Source organism: Pagrus pagrus (assembly GCF_965226575.1).
Source record: "Pagrus pagrus genome assembly, chromosome: 5".
In the NCBI taxonomy this organism is placed as follows: Eukaryota; Metazoa; Chordata; class Actinopteri; order Spariformes; family Sparidae; genus Pagrus; species Pagrus pagrus.
In genome coordinates this window covers 32,138,739-32,156,455 of record NC_140189.1, presented here as the reverse complement: position 1 = coordinate 32,156,455, position 17,717 = coordinate 32,138,739, and the positions used below count along the sequence as shown (strand labels likewise).

The window sequence follows — 17,717 nt, the reverse complement described above, 5'->3', positions numbered from 1 at the left end:
GCTAAGTTGAGCATCATTGGCAGTTTGAATGGACGGGAAGCCAGTGAGCGATCATGTGCTAAACAAAAAAGAGGTCTTGACCCCCGAGGACATGATTTTGGTTGGTGGAGATGCTCGTGTTGACCTCCACATGTCCTCAAAGAAGACAAATATTTCACTCTCCAAAGTCTACAGTGAAGACGTGGCTGCATTTCAGAAGGGAAACTATCCAGAAAGTGAATTAAAATGAGTTACAGATCCAAAGATACTCCGGGGACATTAGGTACACCTTTGAATTTTATGGGTTTTTTTAGACAGAAGCGCTGCCAGATTGAATCAACACATGTCCAGCGTAACATGTATTGGTTTTCATAACATCGTACAGGTGTTCATTTAATTGTGTCCAAACCTCATTTCTCAGTGTGTCCCATGTGTCACTGTATAATCACACTCAATGCACACCAACACATGGACACAGTTGATGTTTGGCATCTTAATAAGAAAAAGAGAAACTCCTACATGTAGTTTCTATTAAGATATCAAGTCGTACAAACGGATTTTATACCCTGATTTAAATGAGTGAAAGTGACTGAGTGTCTGACCTGGACGCAGCTTTTAAAAACCACAGCGCTGCAGTTAAAACAGACAATCAGACAGTCCTTGAACATTATAGGTTTTAAACGCTCAGAGGCATTTCAAACACTGTAACGCTGAAACCTTATAGGCCTGAACCAGCGAGCGTTCGTTCCCTGAAACTCTACATCAGAAAAAGCTACGAATCCACTCCTGAAAAGTACAAATTTCATCTGAACCGGGCGGCCCGGTTTAATGAGAGCTGGAAAAACGAAGGAAAGAAAACAGCGAAGGAGCTCGCCGTTCAGCAGCTGCCGTCTCAGCGGCGACTAATTGAGGTTACCACGGCAATATGGGACTGGGATGCCTGTCTGCTGAACATCATTTTAATCAGATTGGGCTGCTAAACACACACACACACACAAACACGTACACAGCCCGACGCGTATGAGGACACACTGCACACGTGCACACTCACAAACATGCATGAACACATAAGTGTATATCAACAAAAACATGCAAGTTCACAAACACACAGGTTTCATTGTGCGCTTACACACACACACACACACACACACACTGTGAATGTGGTTTCGAAGCATTGAAAGTAAATGATAGCAGAGCCTAATTAGATTTTACAGTGTAAGTGGATCTGCACTGTTGTTGCAGATCCAAATATTTTATTCAGTTTGAGATACAGTCAATGACCTGTAATTACTGCTGGTCTTGTATTTGATTCGGTTATATTATAAAAAAGGCAGTTTTTGGTTTTTAGGAAGTACTTTTTTAGTGAAGTTTATTTGTGTGTGTGTGTGTCTGTGTGTGTGTGTGTTTGTTCGTGTGTGTGTGTGTGTGTGTGTGTGTGTGTGTGTGTGTGTGCGCTCATTCAGGGTGTATTTGACTCCGGACGGACAGGAAATTGACGTCCCTTGTGGGTTTGGTTGAACACAATGAGAGTAAGAGAGAGGGAGGCAGTTGAAATCTGCTACGGCTGTGTGTTTGTTTTTATTGAACTCCATAATGGGCCGCTTGTTGCCGATGCACGGGGCCAACAGGGCCGACTTCAAAGAACCTGAAATACAAACTTAAGTATGCGCACGCACACAAACACATGCAGACTTCAACAATGTACATATTGATAAAGAAACGTAGAAATGTTCCTCACACACGGAGGCGTAGTGCTATTTGTTGAAGTACAAGAGCAAAGCTATGGCTATAACAAATGTTAGCGGAGTACGTTTCTGCAAAACCACGGATACGTTAAAGCTTAACGTTTCTTCATGCTGCTCCATTGTGTTTGTTTGGATTAAATTTCCTATTTCTCTCTCGTCACAACGATGTGCTGATGGTCTTCTTAGGTTTAGGCACAAAAACCACTTGGTTAGGGTTAGGAAAACAGCGTGGTTTGGCTTAAAACACCTGGAAATTCCCAAGTCTCCCTAGGAATAAAATGTTTTTGTCGCCACAAAAAACAGCTGGAGCCGGTCCGCCTTTCCATGAAAAGTAGCCGGCTTTGGTTGCCACAAAAAACGACTGGAAATCTCCAGAGAGTCAAACTGCCGTTGCCCACGTCCCCAGATTCAACAGGGTACGGTCGCCGTAGCTGATGGTGGACATCCTAGACGATGCTCTCGGTTGAACCTGGCCAGCAGAACAGTTCTGGTTCTGTGGGGTTTCAAATGAAGAAGCCGTCAGAAGTGTAACTGGACACCTTCGCTCGCATGTGTACTTAAACATAAAGATCATTTGTGTTTGTATATTTGTGATGTGTTGAATCACAAACACAGAAACACATCTCCATTAGGTTCTGGAAAACATCCACTTGGCCAAACACTCACAGCACCTGATGCTGGCAAACACACACACACACACATGCACTCACACACACACACACACTCTCTCCCCTGCATCTGCTCGGACATCAGAACCACTGACCATCAGTCATCTACTGCCACCCGGTGGAGCTTCGGCGTCACAGCAGACTCACTGCTCAGAGTGTGTGTCTCAAAATGAGTGTGTGAATTTCAAACGTGTGCACGAAATCAGTTTGACAATTTCCTCGGCTTGTTTGATTGAACTTTCCAGACGCTTGAACAAATTTAAAAAGGGGGATGAAGTGCCTGTAGAACGGAAAAGCGGAGAAGCCTCAGAGGAGTTAGAGGAGTTGTAACAGCCATTGTCAGGGAGGGGAGAGGAGGGCACAGCTGAGTGAGAAGAGGAGACAGAGATGCCAGGAGTGAGGAGGTGGAGGAAGAAACTGAAGAGAAGTAGGAGAAGACATTTAAAGACAGAACAACGTGAAGAGTGAGATCGAGAGCTGATCTTTCAGGCTAGCAGACCGTCATTTTTGCTTGGTTGCAGCAGGCCTGTTTGAGATCATTATTAAATTACATGGCTCCTAATGGAAACCATGTATGTGTCTGCGTTGGGTCTAGAGTGAAGTAGGAGCTCCTATTTTGGAAAAACCGCCGGCTAAATGCTGAACGAGAGTGAAGTGCAGGAGAACAGTATGTTTTCTTTACCCTCGTTGATGACATAAGTGGCTTTGTTACTCATCTCTCCCCTCCAGGCATTAATCCAAATGTCAGAGGTTTTGCATTTTCATGTCTTAAAGTTGTTACAAAGATTTGATTCTGAACTTTCATATAATTATTTTATTTTGTATTATAAATCTATTATTAGTCAGATGTAATACACATCAACATGTTCTGGGAAAAATGTATAATTACGTTTTTTAAGTCGTGTTTTCTTCCTCTTTCCTGTTCTGAATAGTTTTTTTCACTTCTTGTGCTCCGTCTCCTTCCTCGTATTGTTCCACTTCTTCACCGTCCCAACCATAATCTGTTTCTCGATCTCTTTAATCACCATTATCTCTCTTCCTCTGCTTCTAATGTTACTGCAGCTGCTCCGCTCCCTGTGTTTTCTTCTTTTGTACGGTCAGCACTTTGTATGAAAGTCACGCTGGCCCGCCTCCAGAACTCACAAGCCCCGCACCATTGGCCGTTAATGTAACATCACTGTAATCTGAGCGCTTTATAAACAGCTGTCAATCAAAGCTGACTTGAGGCTCCTTAGCTAGTTAGCCGATGAGCGGCTGCAGACAAAGGGATGTATTGTCTTGACGTTTAGCAGCGGGAGTCTGGAGCAGACCACCGTCGGAAAAAAGTGGCTTCACTTGTTCTTTTGTGTTTTTTGATGTTGTGCTCGTTTTCTCCGCGTTCAGAGGAGGAAGGACTTGGGTGAACGGAGGCACAGTCAACTTCACCAACCCCGCTATCCACCTCTCTTTCCCCCTCTGTCTCTCGCTCGCTCTCCCTCTTTCGGCTGGGCCAAACCACTGTCTCTATAGCTGTTTGTCTCCCCTCCAGCAAAAACCGTTTAGTGGGGAATCTCATGCACACACAATCACACACGCTTTCTTCTCAGGGTCAGACATGGTGCAAAAGGTCATGATCCTGGTTCACTGCAGGCTCCTCTACAGTGGAAACATTTATTTCCTCGAAAACAAATCAGCGCTCCAGTAAGAGAGCCTCTTTCTTTCACACGAGGGTCCAAACTGTTTGAGTCAGGCCATTTAAATTGTATCATTTAAGTCTCGGCCCGGGGCTCCTGTCCATCAGAACAAGACCCACCGTGGGTCTCAACCCCCATGTTAGGAAAACTGTGCCCGAGATCAAGAGCATATTTTCAAAAGAAAAGTGCATTGAGGATGTAATCAGTCTGTTTTCTGTCTGAGAATAACATTTCAACAAAGATTTCCCTAATTCCTTTTTCATTTAGTTTGGTCGATTTGCAAACACAACAAAACAAAGAAAAAAATGTTTGACTTGTTCGGAGTCTGTTTTGTGTCTCACATCTCCAATTTGCTCTATCGTGTTTTTTTCCCCCCTTAATTCTCCTGTCTGGTGTAGAAGTCAACAGTAATTTATCATAATAGAAACCATACTGAAAATCTCTCCCTCCTCTTTTCTGTGTGTGTGTGTGTGTGTGTGTGTGTTTGTTACAGCGTGGAGTCGGTGAATGACGGGCTCTTCCACACGGTCGAGCTGTTGATCCAGAACCGCTCGCTGAGCCTGGTGGTGGATAACGGTGCCCCAAAGAGCCTGGGCAAGCTGGCACGTCAGCCCTCCGTCGACCACAACACCCAGCTTTACATAGGAGGTGCGCACACACACACACACAAACACACACACAGATCAATCCTCGTTTTTAGACACATGTTCCAAACACACGGATGTTATTTCGCCTGCCCTTAACTTCCTTTCTGTGGTTGTGATGACATGTTTTCCATGCATGGGTACATACAAATACAGTCAGCCACAACATGCAAATGCACACACACACACACACACACACACACACAGACACACACTTGCATGCTCACGAAATCACAGCAAGGGATGTGGTGAGGAGCTGTTTTTGTTCAACTTTCCCTCAAAAAGGGGCAAAAAAACCCACTTTTTTTCTCAAGTAGTAGAAAGAAACATGATGTTCTTGTGCAATAGTGAGAGCTTCAGTATGATGCAGTGTTATTGCTGAAACACTGTTCTGTGTAATAAAAATCAACTAGGAGTGAAACAAGCAATGAGTGAAGTGTGTACAGTAACAGTAATCAAGCAGTCCTTGTTTCAATTAGCTTCTTTTTATTTCTTCTTTATCCGTAACTTCCTGCCTTGTTCCCGTCTTGTTCCCAGGCGTACCATCTCAGGTGGTGGCCTCAGGTCTGCGACCCGGCCCCGAACGTTCCCCTCAGGCTTTTAATGGCTGCATCCACAATGTCCGAATCAACGGCGAGGCTCAAGACCTGAGTTTCCGAGCCGCAGGAGGAGCGCAACCTCAAGGGGTCGAGGCCAAGGTAATTAGATGGGGAAGATTAAAAAAAGCACAAAAAAGGCAGCATCGTGTGTATAGACTGTTTCTGAACCTGATCTTATTTCAATAATGCTGTTTTTTTTTTGTGGGTTTAGACAAAAGGATCTTCATGCTAAGTCCAAACAATAACAGTGTTTTCTCTCGTTCTTGTTCTGTCCCCAGGTCGATGCCGTTCGTGCAGGGTGTCATTCCTGCAGTGTGTGCGCTCAGGGTGCCTGCAGGGAGGGAGGAGAGACGGGGGTAACGTGTGATTGTCCTCCAGGACGCAGCGGGGCTCTGTGTGACCAGACGACGGCACCGAACCCCTGTCAGAACAGCAGGTGAGCCGAGACAGCAGAAGAAGAGGACGACATACTCTGTGGTTCCTCTTCGGGGGAAAATTCAGTTTTACTCACACATGCACAAACAGGACCTCTACACATGCACGCTCTAAACTTCCCTGGGGATCAATAAAGTATCAATCCATCTATCAAATGTATGGAAGGGAGTAAGAGTAACAGGGCTGAGGATTTTAATGGGTTTTTTAAATTGAATTTGATTTAATTAAACTCTAAGTAGTCGTCCTCAAATAAATGTTAGCAATGAAGCAAAAAGGAGTTGTGGATATTTTAAAGGTTGGATGAGTGATTCTGAAGTTAATGATTGTTGAGTCTCATTCACAAGTTGTCGGTATCTGACGACCTGAAAATGAGACACAACAGTCAGTTGTCTTTCTCCACAGTTGCTCACACCACCCTTAAAAAGTCGTCCGTGTCCAAAACCTTTGATTATCCACAAAGATGCCTATCTGCCCTACTTGTGCGTCCTGGTCACTCATCAATATAGAAAATTAACTGTGACAAATCATTCGGTTGTGCCAATCTTAAAGCAATCACCAGTAAAACAAAACATCTGCCAACATCAACATACCCATCTCCTCTGACCTGTCTTTCCTCTTTCCTTCTTCCGTCTCCAGATGTGCTCATGGTCTGTGTGTGCCGAAGGGTCAGTCCTACAGTTGCAAGTGCAGCGAAGGTTACCAGGGTCAGTACTGTGATAGGCGGCAGGAGCCTGCAGCCTGCAGGGGGCAGCGCTGTGGACATGGAGAGTGTCGCGTGTCAGAGTCAGGAGAGCCCGTCTGCCAATGTCAGCCAGGGTACACCGGCCCTACCTGTGACACAGGTAACATGGAGATGGAAATCAAAAGGAAAATGACATCAAGATTTAATCATTTTCAGTAAATCTGATGTTTGTGTTTCTGTTCTCCATTAATGTCCAGAGCTCACATGTCAAGGAGAGATGGTGCGGGAGCAGCTGAAGCGCCACCACGCGATGAGAACATGCATGTCCACCAGCAAGATTCCCCGCATGGATTGTCCCCGATCCTGCCAGGCGGCGGCACCGACAGGTGTTTGCTGTGGCGTCACCAAGAGCAGGAGGAGGAAGGTGGTTTTCCGCTGCACCGACGGCACCTCGTACTCCGAGGAGATGGAAACGGCTCTGGAGTGTGGCTGCTCCAAGTGCCCGTTGTAACAGTTCGTCAGTTTGTTTTGCAACACCCACCGCTGCCATTTTGTGAATTCTACACGTCAACGAGGCTGTCGCTCTGAGATTTTCACACGTTGATGAGCACCACCATCATGTGATTTTTCTTTTTCCACACACGCTCAGTTTGACCGCCGCCAATTTGCTGCCAAGAGAAACTACAAACGGAAACAAAAATGGGACATGTGTGCGTGTTTTTTGACAGAGAGAAAATATATTGTAAGATATAAGTGAGAAAAAACATAGAACTTATTTTTATTATGATGATAAAAGGACTGATAAGTTGTTTTTTTTAATATGTTGATTATATATTGTGTTACATAGTATGAAAAGTTATTTTGTACCTTGTAAGAAGAAAAAAATACGCCGCAAAATAGATTAACATTCCTTAAAAGTATATGAATTTATATGTATGTATAAATCTATAAAAATATATACCCTAACCCAATGAATTTTATATTTCCAAGTGTATTTGCATGATGTAAATGTGAGTGCTGATGTGTGGGAGGCTGTGGACACTGAGGGAGGAGGGCTGACAGCGAAGACACAACAAGGAAAAGTCGGCGGTCTTCTGATGCCGTCTCTCTCGGAGGAAGAAGGGAACTGAATGTGCCTAGCTAACCTGCTTCACTATATAATGGACATCTTCCTCACATGTGAGAAAACATAAAAAGACTCTTTCCACAGAGATGATTTAACAGTCTGATCTAATATTGTGTTATTCTTTAGTTTGCTGTTGCACACCAGACTTGGAGCCACGTGAGGTTTGACGTGAAAATCTGAATTTGCTTCTCGTTAAGATAAAAACATCTGGTCAACAATAGTGAAAGGATACCAAGGCAGTCCCGGAGAAGTCATGACAACGCATGTCCTTAGTTCAGGTGGAAACAGGAAGCCATGTTTTAAATCACACCACCCGTTCACATGACAGTAACTTACCCCCGGGCTTTAACTGCCCCCCCCCCCGTGGTTGAACTACTGTGCATCACATCTGGGCGAGGTCAGCTGTGTAGGAAGCAGAGCCCTTGAGTAGAGAGTCGCGACAATGGAAGTTCAAAATGCAGATCGTCTCGTGATTCACGGAGACTTCAGGTGGTTCCAGGAAGTTCTAAGCAAGCGGTTCAAATGCATGAATACAGAGGTACAGAAGTACAATGTGGTGGTTTGTGGTTAACACATGATTTATTGATCGATTGATCTACAGTACTGGGCTGCTGGTCTTTGCAGCTAACTTGCGGGAAAAAAATTGAGACGTTCTACGATCTGACAATGCTTTAAAAAAAAAAAAATGGTCCAGAGGTGTGAAAGGAGATGACGTGACTCTCTCTAACTCAAGCGCTCTGGTAAGAAGTATATGCTGTCACACCTGTAACCCCCGACAGTGATGTCACAGTGTACCGACACACCCTGCGGTACACTTCCATACCACTGCAGCACGGCGACGTGTTAAACCGCTGGATTAAAAAAACAGCAAAAACAACATTTCTCCGCTGGTTAAAGTTGCTCGTTAAACGACTGCTCAACATGATCACACAGATGTTTAGAATAAAGCCGTTATACCAAAGTCAACTGTTCTGCCTTAACAGATAAGTGTGTCAGAAATCACTGACTGAAATTGATCTTTACCGTCGACGGTACGTAAAGATGGACGACAGGTCTCCACTTCCTCCCGCTGTACAAAAACAGGCAGAAATGTCCTGGATACAATTGTGTGATATTGCACCGGTGACTTCCTTTCCTCAATCTCGACATCCCAATCAGCAGAATAAATGTTAGCCTCACATCTGTTTAGGTTGATTTTTTTATTCCTCTCTTCACAACGCTGATGCTCTGGTTAGGTTCATGCCGATGGTCCAACTTCCCGTGAAAAACATCCGTAAATGTCCACAGGTTTGGTTTGTAATAACACCACCACCTTCACCTCCATGTTCTGCTGTAACAGGTGGCTAATAAGCATATAATGTGAATGTGATATGCTAGGTCTGGTACACATGTCCACCGTGGACGTATCTGTGGTTTGCAGGAACGTTAACGGCTCACATTGTATCCTGACTGATTTCAAGACATCACAGTCCCTTTTAATATCCTCAAATAACTTATTAAACCCAGAAAATGTAACACTTGGACATACATCAGCGTGACAAGAGCGACCTAAAATGACAGAAAACATCTTAGAAAGGATTTATCAGTCCCGTTGGCTAAAATTCAGGGGGACGGGGTTTGTGACCTGTGCTGCAGCCGGCCACCAGGGGGCGGTCAAGATGTCATGTCGTCCAACTTTATCTGCAGTCAGTAATCTATGAAAGTTAAAGTGCCTTGGTTTACTTACTTTGAAATTCAAAGAAATGTTGCTGCAATATTGTCGACGGCTGCTCGTGAATGTTTGATCATTTTTGGATGGATGAAAGCATTGTTGTCTCCGTGACAACACAATCAAAATGCTATGGTGGCCTTCTGTAGGTCCAAAACATGATGCTCACATGTCATAAAACATCCCTCTGTCTTAATCAGGTTGTGTGAAATGTGTGGAAGCCTTAATCGTGCCACAGTCCTGTCGATACGACCCGTCTGTTGTACAAACCACATGTTCGTAGCCTCGTGTTTGTGAAATTGCAGCATCAACAAGAACCTTTTTTTCCTCTTGCAGTGTTGATGTGTGATGCATTCAGTGTGCTGAATAATAACATTAACTGATTGTTGGGCATGATGTGTCTGAGGTGCATTTTCCACGGAGGATGCACCTTTTAGTTCGAGGTGAAGCTTTCTGATGATTTGTTAATGTTTTTAATTTCCACTTTGACGGTGTGAGGTCGAGGATAGAAAAAAAAAAAAGAGTGTGTTGCAGTTGTCGAGCAGAAGACAGAGCGCTCCAGTCCGATCGCAGCGACAACAACTCAGTCGCCTGCTGCGTCGAAGTAGCTTGAGATTTTGACCGAGGTGCCACAACACAGCTGAGAAATACTTTCCATAGATGACTAACACGATTAAAAGTATAACAAAAGACTATAATGTAACTACTACTGTATTGTTTACTTCATACGTTGTTGCTTTGTTTACAACAGTATTGTCACACTTTCACAGTTAATTTACAGCTCTGCTATTCTGGGTTTGAGACGTATCAGTATTATCCGTGTGTGTTTCCTACACCTCCTGTTTCTCTTTCTTCTAACCCCTCCCCTCCCCGCTGCTCTCAGACTTTTATTCCCCCAGACGTCTCCTCCTCTTTTAGCTCCAGTGATTCATCCCATTCTCTTTTACTGATCTTAAAGTTCGAGTTCCTCATTGTGAACAGTCATCTTCGCTTTCCCAGGTCTTGGTTACAAAATAAAAAAAACATGGTTATGTGAGTGATGATAATTGATACTTATGTTGAATGTTAAAATTAAACTACCATTGAAACTATATTAATTTCTTTGTCTGAGTTCTTGAGAAAAACATTTTTTGCAGCAGTTCAGTAATTGTGCAGCAACATCTCCCCTCAACTTCGTCCAAGCACCGCTGTCATAAATACAAATTTCAGGTCTGTAACAATTTGTCCGATGTGACTGTAACAGTCCTGTTGCGTAGCTATCTTTCTTTTTTTGGCTGACTTTCAAACCTGGTTGCTTGTGGTGGATTGAGATCACCTGTGTGCAGGCTGTGGACACTGGCTCCTAATTAATGAGTGAAAGCAGCTTGGGGCATTTCTCTCATAGTCTGTCAGGGTGTGACAGCGCCCTCTTGTGAAGGCTTAAAAGAGGTGGAGGACGGCACCCGGTCAGTCTGGTTCTCATTCAGATTCTGTCCTTGACTCACTGCAGACTGTCAGTCAGACACTGGTCTGTTTAGGCCCTGTGGAGGTTTCTTCTCTGCCCTTGTTTTTCTAGTTGAGGAGGTTTGTGAGCTTTCTGGTCGAGTGTCCGTCAAAAGTCACCGTTCAGTTTGGACACCTGCATCACGGCCGTGCTTAATTGTGAGAGTGTTGTTTGCCTTTCAGACACCTGCAGGTTTCCTTTGTTGTTTGTCTCAACTGATTCTGACTCTGAAGTGACTTCCCCTGGACAGTACAGAACAGTGAAACTATTCACATTTCATATGTTACGTTTTAAAGATAAAGTTATGCTGGCTTTACATGAGGAAACCTTCATGCCGGGTTCGTAAGTCGTAAACTGCATAAAACATCATTTCCAAAATTGGCCCGCTGTCTCTTTTCTCTCTAACATCCTACATGTGAGGTTGGGGTCAGGTAACGTACAATGATTTAAAAAAAACAAAACATTATTAATTATAGTTGTAGATAATCGAGGAAGAACCTGATCCCTCGAACGTGTCTCTGTCAGTGAGTTCACCTCTCATCCTTGTGGATTCACACTGACATGTACGTAGACATACAGACTCCTGCCTCCGTGACACAGAGCCACTGATGAGCTCCCGCTGACAGTCGAGAAGTCAAAACCTGCTGCCTCACCACAAGATGGCAGCAGTGTGCAGAGAAGAAGTATGTTACATTGAATAAAATGTGTATACGGGACATTAATGTTCAGGACTCGTCATCGTCATGATGTTTATAAAGCAGCCTCATGAGTCACATCAGTGTTCTGAGGAAAATCCCTCTGACACAAATATAATCAGATCTGAGCATAACACTTAAACTTGAATGACTAAAAACAAGACGTCACACGAGCACTGCAGTGAACAAGTTTCACTGATGAAAGAAAAACATGTTTTCAGATTTCAGGTTGTAGACGAGAATCATGATTTAGTTTTATTAGTCAACAGAAGAGTGAAATCAGGTTTGTTTTTCAGACATGATCAGATATTCAGATATAAATCACATACTCAGTTGTCGTGTGCAGACTGTAACTATGATTCTACACTCAAAAAATAATTAAACATTTTAATTACTTGTTAATTGTGTTACATAAGTTCAATGTAAAGAGTTTAATTTATTACAACGCTTTCTATCATTTTGAGTCAATATGAAGTAATTAAATTACCAGATGTGCTTTTTAATACAGGAGACAAAATAATTTGAAATTTGAAATGCATCACTTTTACGTATAATACCTGAATAATAAACACTTTATAAACACAGTCTGTTTATGCAATAATAGAATAAACACATGAGGTTTATGTGTGAGTCTGGATTCATTTAATTTATTCACATCGACTCAACATGATAAAAAAAAACCTTTGCATTAAATGTGAAACTTTACATTGAACTCATGTCATTAAATGAGATATAAAATGTAAATGTAATTAAAATACTTAAAGTGAAGTGAAGACCGTCGATCTCTTCAGTTTATAAGAAGTAAATGTAGTTTGTCTTGTTAGTTATTGATTTTAATGAACAATACGTGATGTTTTGTGACGTTGAACCCAAGAAAAGTTTCCTCAGAGACAATAAAGTAAATCTTATCTTCAGCAGCACAGAGGATATTTAATACATGCATGAATTTAACAGAACAACAGCTTGATTTGATCATTAAAGTTCATTAATCTCAACAAAAGTAAATGTTACACTTCCTTTTCTTTGCTTTCCACCAACATCTCACAGTCTTCAGCATTTTATTTGCTCATGTTGTAATCCTGTAAAAAGCTACTGAGTGGAGCTTCAGTGATCTTCTCGTTGTCTGTCTCCAGTATGTTGGCCTCACAGGAGCCGGGCTGAGCGACCTGGAGCGTAACAATGATTCAGCCTTTCTGAACCAGGCGTAGACCACAGGGTTCACACAGGAGTTAAAATACAGCAGAAAACTCATAAAGGCCTCAAACGTGGAACCGATCGCTATTCTACCACCTGTGAGAGCGACACAGTAATACGGACAGTAACACATCAGAAACACGGCCACAACGATGCCATGAGTCCTGCTCAGACCTCTTATGAGTCACAGTCTGTGAACTCTGCAGAGTGACGGCTGCAGTGTGGGAGCTCGCGGCCCGAACCTGAGAGACGGCAACCACAAACACTCTCAGGCTCAGAGCTCAGTGACAGATATGGGAGCAATCAAGCTGAGAACAAGGTCGACATCTCCTGCGATGTTAACCACACATCCTCCATGGCAGGATTTATACCTGCCTTGTTGTTTCAGGTTATCATATAAAAGAACAACGCTGACATCAGAGCATAGATCCAACACACAGACAGATTCTGTGATGCAGAGGGAAACACTTCCCATCCAGTGTGGACTCTGGCGCCTTCTTCAAAGAACATATTTTTACCTACCGTATGAACTGATGAGTTAATGGAGAATATCGAAATTTAAAGTTGTATTTAATCTGTCATTATTTCTCCACATGGCTTTTCCAGTTTTTCAACCTGCCTGCTTGAGCTGCTGTTGCTCGTGGTGTCAATGTCCTTCACACTGTGTCGCTGGGCCAAGAAATCAAAGTTCAAAAAACAGACTATAAATGAATCAGCAGTTTTGGTCGATGTCACTGACACCGTGTTCGTGATACAGGTGAGTTTGCTTTGTACTCGACTTTGACGAGACAAAAACAGGAACTGTTACCTTTTCTACTTATAACTTAAAGTTTGTGTTTTTTCCTTGTTAATCCGTCTTTATAAAGCAGCTGTCAAGAGTTAAAGTGATAGTTTGGGTCTTTTGATGTGGGGTTGTGTGAAGGACCAGTCAGTGTAGGCGACTGTCAGCTCTCCTCCTTGTGCAGCAAACACACTGGTGCATTGAGGGAATGTGGTGCTAAAGGAATCAAAAGACCCGAACTATCCCTTTAATTCTGGGCTTTGTGCTTATGGCTGTGTCACATTTTAGATTAATCAGATTTATCTGTAACACATAAAACAACTAAATTCATAGTCTTAATCTGAGGCTGTCAGTATTTTTTGATATCTTTAAGTATTTCATGATATTTATTATTATCTTGTACACACAGTATTTAAAAGTATTAAAGTCTAATACTTTTATATTTATATTTATTATTAACAAGCTGATCACAATATGAATAATACTCAGCCACAGCCTCAGAGAATATACGTACTCACATATGAAAAATAACTGTAAATAAACGCTACCACGACTTCACTAACAGATCATTTTCTCCACCAGGGAATCATGCGGATCCTGTTTGCTGGTTTGCTGCTGCTTTCTGCTACCGTCCTCTCTCAGGATGCAAGCGTCTCTCTTCGTTACAGAAAGTTTATAGAGCAGCATGTCAAAGGGCAAATGAGCGTCACCAGATGTGACCAGGAGATACAAAGTAGAGGCATCACCAAGACCAACAGCAATGAGTGCAAGGAGACCAACACCTTCATCCGAGCCACCACCAACGTGATCAAAACCATCTGTGAGCGTGCAGGAGAGCCGTATGGCGACATGACCAGAAGTCTGCAACCCTTCGACATTGTTGTTTGCACACTGAAAAACCAGGGTGCGAGGCGGCCCCACTGTCAGTACCGTGGTCAGGCTCGCACCAGGAGAATCGCGATCAAATGCGAACAAGGCTTTCCTGTGCACTTTGATGGAGACATTGTACACTTTGAAAACTGATGTAACAGTAGCTGTGTACTTCAGTCGATTGTTCAATAAAACACATTTGATTTGGTTGGATACTGAATCAGTGACTCTAATCTTGGCTGCTCACCGTGTATCTGTACAGATTGTATAGATCTTCTGTGCTGCCTGGTTGAATTTGTGGCTTCTTTGCAGCAACATCCGTCCACCACACGCTCGCTGGTTTTGCTGATGTTGAGCTTCAGGTGATTGTCTTTGCACCATGTGATGAAGCTCTCAGTCGTCTGAACTGCTCTGTGGTCTCACATAGTCTCAAAGTGAAGGTAAAATCGATCACTGGAAATCAACATGCCGGTATAGTGATAACTTCCATTTCACCAAGAATTACACTCATTACCTTTTGTTACAGTTCTTCAAAGTCTTCATTATATTATAATATGAGTCTGGACAGACACGGATGTTAAATGCAACTTGACCAGTTTGCAGCCAAAGTGCTTCCTTGTTTTGTTGTCTGATCACATCGTGGTTACAGTAGGTGCATGTTTACAGTCCACTGGGGTTAAGGTCTTCCCCCAAAGTTCAAACTGAACTTTGATCAACAAACATCCATTTGGTTTGGTTTGGATGCCTTCATCATGTTTTCATAAAATGGGGCCTCTGCTTCCCAGCAAAAGGTGTCGGCACCATCAAGTGTTTGCTTTACAGACACAAAGTCCCAAAAGGAACTTGGAGAGTCACCGGGGGATTGTAACTTGTAGTGATTGACCCCAAAGTCCTACTGAAAATGACACTTACATAAAGCTGCATAGGTCGAGTGCTCCTAGTTCATCTCATGATGCTGTCACACATAAATACTCCACATTTAATTTAATTATTCAAGGTAGGCAAACAAGTAGATATGACATTTTTTACATCTCCAGACAAACAAATTGAATCAGTTCAACTCAAACGATTCAACGGCTCAGATGTGTTAACTTTTCTGTCTAAAATCAACTGAACCAGTAAACGGTTTATTTAATCGATTAGTCTTAATGAGCCTGTTGCCTTAATTCTCATTCAATCAACAAACCTGTGACAGAAGACGGCAGCAGAGCAAAGACGGATTGAATCAACACACATGATGCACAGAAATCCAAGTTAACAGGCTGTAAAGACACAAACAGTCACAGGAGATAATGTGAAGAACTACACATAAAATCTGCGACTGTAACAAATAAAATCACAAGTTAAATCACAGCGGTTTGATTTAATCAAATGATTTGATTAAATGTTGGATTTTATTGACACGTTTTTTAGATTCACTGTCACTCTGTGCTGGACTGAGCTGGTATCGTCCTCTGGAGAGGCTGAAGATGATGATGTTGAACGCCACTTTGATTTTTCTCACCTGTTGCTGCGCTCTGTGTTTGAACTTTGACATAAACTGACTCATGATGACTGAGTCGACCTCATTCTGTTTCAGAATGACTCTGTTTCTACCGAAGGAGGACGGATGTCAATGTTTTCTTTTGTGTTAAACTTAAACCCACAAAGCGGTTTTAAATAGGCCTCTGCAGGCTTTAGGAACATCACAGCTGTCTGAATTCTCATGAATATCATCACACAGATGTGGGAGGGGACACGAATCTAGGAAACATGTCAGTGGGTTGTTCTGTCTTCTACTGAAACACTGTGTTCAGGAACGAGGCAGGAAATGCTCTTTGATTGAAACTAAAGATGAGATCACGCAGGAGGTTAATACTTGGCAGTTGAGAAGATGAATGTCAGATGTTATTACAGCCGCAGGATGGAAACATCACACCATCTACGTGTTAATCACAGCGATGAGCCGTGTTCGCATGACACGCAATGTCAAAACCAAACTGCTCGTGTTGCCAGGGCTGCAGATTGCATAGACTCGGTTGTTTATTTTGACACTTTGTTAGGAAACCAAAAAACCCAGCGTGGTGACAGACCAATCAGAGTGTTTTCAAACTGTTCCCTCCCATTCCTCTGTTCCCTCAAGATTAATCATCCTGCACTGCATTCGAAATTAAGGGCTGTTTCGGGCGGATTAAAGAGAAAATGCTGATCATATTTTGCGTCGCTCTCGTGTTCACCGTTGGCCGTAAGTAAAATATTCTGTTTCACTTCTGTTAGTTTCAGTCAGTATCACCTTCTCATGGTGTAATTATGACATTCAATTTGTTTTTCAGGATGCACGGCTGACCGAAGCTTCGTAAACAAGACGGTTTGTGTTGGAGAAGATGTGACGCTAACATGTAGCCGCCAGTCCGGACAGTCAGGAACCTTATTTTGGATTCGACTTGTTGTAGGAAGTTTTCCTGAAGTTGTAGCAGCTACGTATACTTTTAATGGTTCCAGCGTTGTTACGACCCCTCGCTTCGAAGCAAAACAAGAGCCTGGAACATTTGTTCTCAAGATCATCAAATCAGAGCTGAGTGATGCTGCATTTTACTACTGTGAACAAGTTATTGAACTACGAACCACACTGCTGAATAAAACTTTTCTGAGCATCACGCGGAGGAAAGGTGAACTGATTCATTAATTTTCCACATAAGTTTTGGAAAAATTATTTTTTTAAAACAACCTATATGTATATGTATTTATGTGATTCATAAAAATGTTGTTTTAAAACATGCATTAGTTACCGATCTATTTTATATCAATAACATGGAAATATGGCTCTCGTCGTTTCCCGGCGCCAGAACCTGATGTTACCACCATCACTCAAGACTCTCCAGTCCGTCTGGGAGACTCAGTGACTCTGCAGTGTTCAGTCCTCTCTGAAACATGTCCAGGAGGACACAGCGTGTTCTGGTTCAGAGCCGGATCAGATGAATCTAATCCTGATCCTAGGACGAGTCCTGAGGCTCGATCTCCACAGAAATGTGTCTACAGCTTCTCTAAGAACGTCAGCTCCTCTGATGCTGGGACTTATTACTGCGCTGTGGCCTCATGTGGAGAGATCCAGTTTGGAAATGGAACAAAACTGGACACTGAAGGTAAAAACCATTTTACATTTGTCAAGCTAGATCCATTAAGACCACATTCAAGTAAATACTCATCATCCACCAGGAGACAACATTAGAGGCTAATGATACTATAAACATACTTTTGCTCTTCAACAACTGTTTTCTTCATATCTCTGCAGCTAACACGAAGGTGTCCGGTCGCTCTCAGAGGGCCAGAACAGTTCTGACTCTGTTGTATTCGGCTCTGGCCGTAAGTCTGGTTGTTATAGCCGTACTGACGTACACCGTCAAGAAGAAGAGGTGCCATCGCTGTGACGGTAATACAACTGACTTAACTCATCAC

General features: G+C 42.8%; 2 protein-coding genes across 4 annotated transcripts in view; both read left to right on the top strand.

The window, feature by feature from the left end:
• The window catches only part of slit3 (slit homolog 3), a 266,581-nt gene extending 256,229 nt beyond the window's left edge, over positions 1–10,352 (top strand). For all 3 annotated transcript variants that reach the window (XM_084353294.1, XM_084353293.1, XM_084353292.1), the window contains 5 exons: positions 4,559–4,713; positions 5,247–5,407; positions 5,587–5,744; positions 6,380–6,585; positions 6,683–10,352. In XM_084353294.1, the coding sequence (XP_084209420.1) occupies positions 4,559–4,713; positions 5,247–5,407; positions 5,587–5,744; positions 6,380–6,585; positions 6,683–6,936 (934 nt within the window). In that variant the 3' untranslated portion in view covers positions 6,937–10,352. The remainder of the gene's footprint in view (positions 1–4,558; positions 4,714–5,246; positions 5,408–5,586; positions 5,745–6,379; positions 6,586–6,682) is intronic.
• A 405-nt stretch (positions 10,353–10,757) lies between these two features.
• LOC311256951 (ribonuclease-like) lies at positions 10,758–14,435 on the top strand (the record flags this gene model as incomplete). Its single annotated transcript, XM_084352362.1, has 3 exons — positions 10,758–10,822; positions 13,238–13,388; positions 13,995–14,435. Exons 2-3 carry the CDS (start codon positions 13,281–13,283, stop codon positions 14,433–14,435), a joined length of 549 nt encoding a protein of 182 aa, XP_084208488.1. The 5' UTR covers positions 10,758–10,822; positions 13,238–13,280.
• Between the last annotated feature and the right edge of the window lie 3,282 nt (positions 14,436–17,717).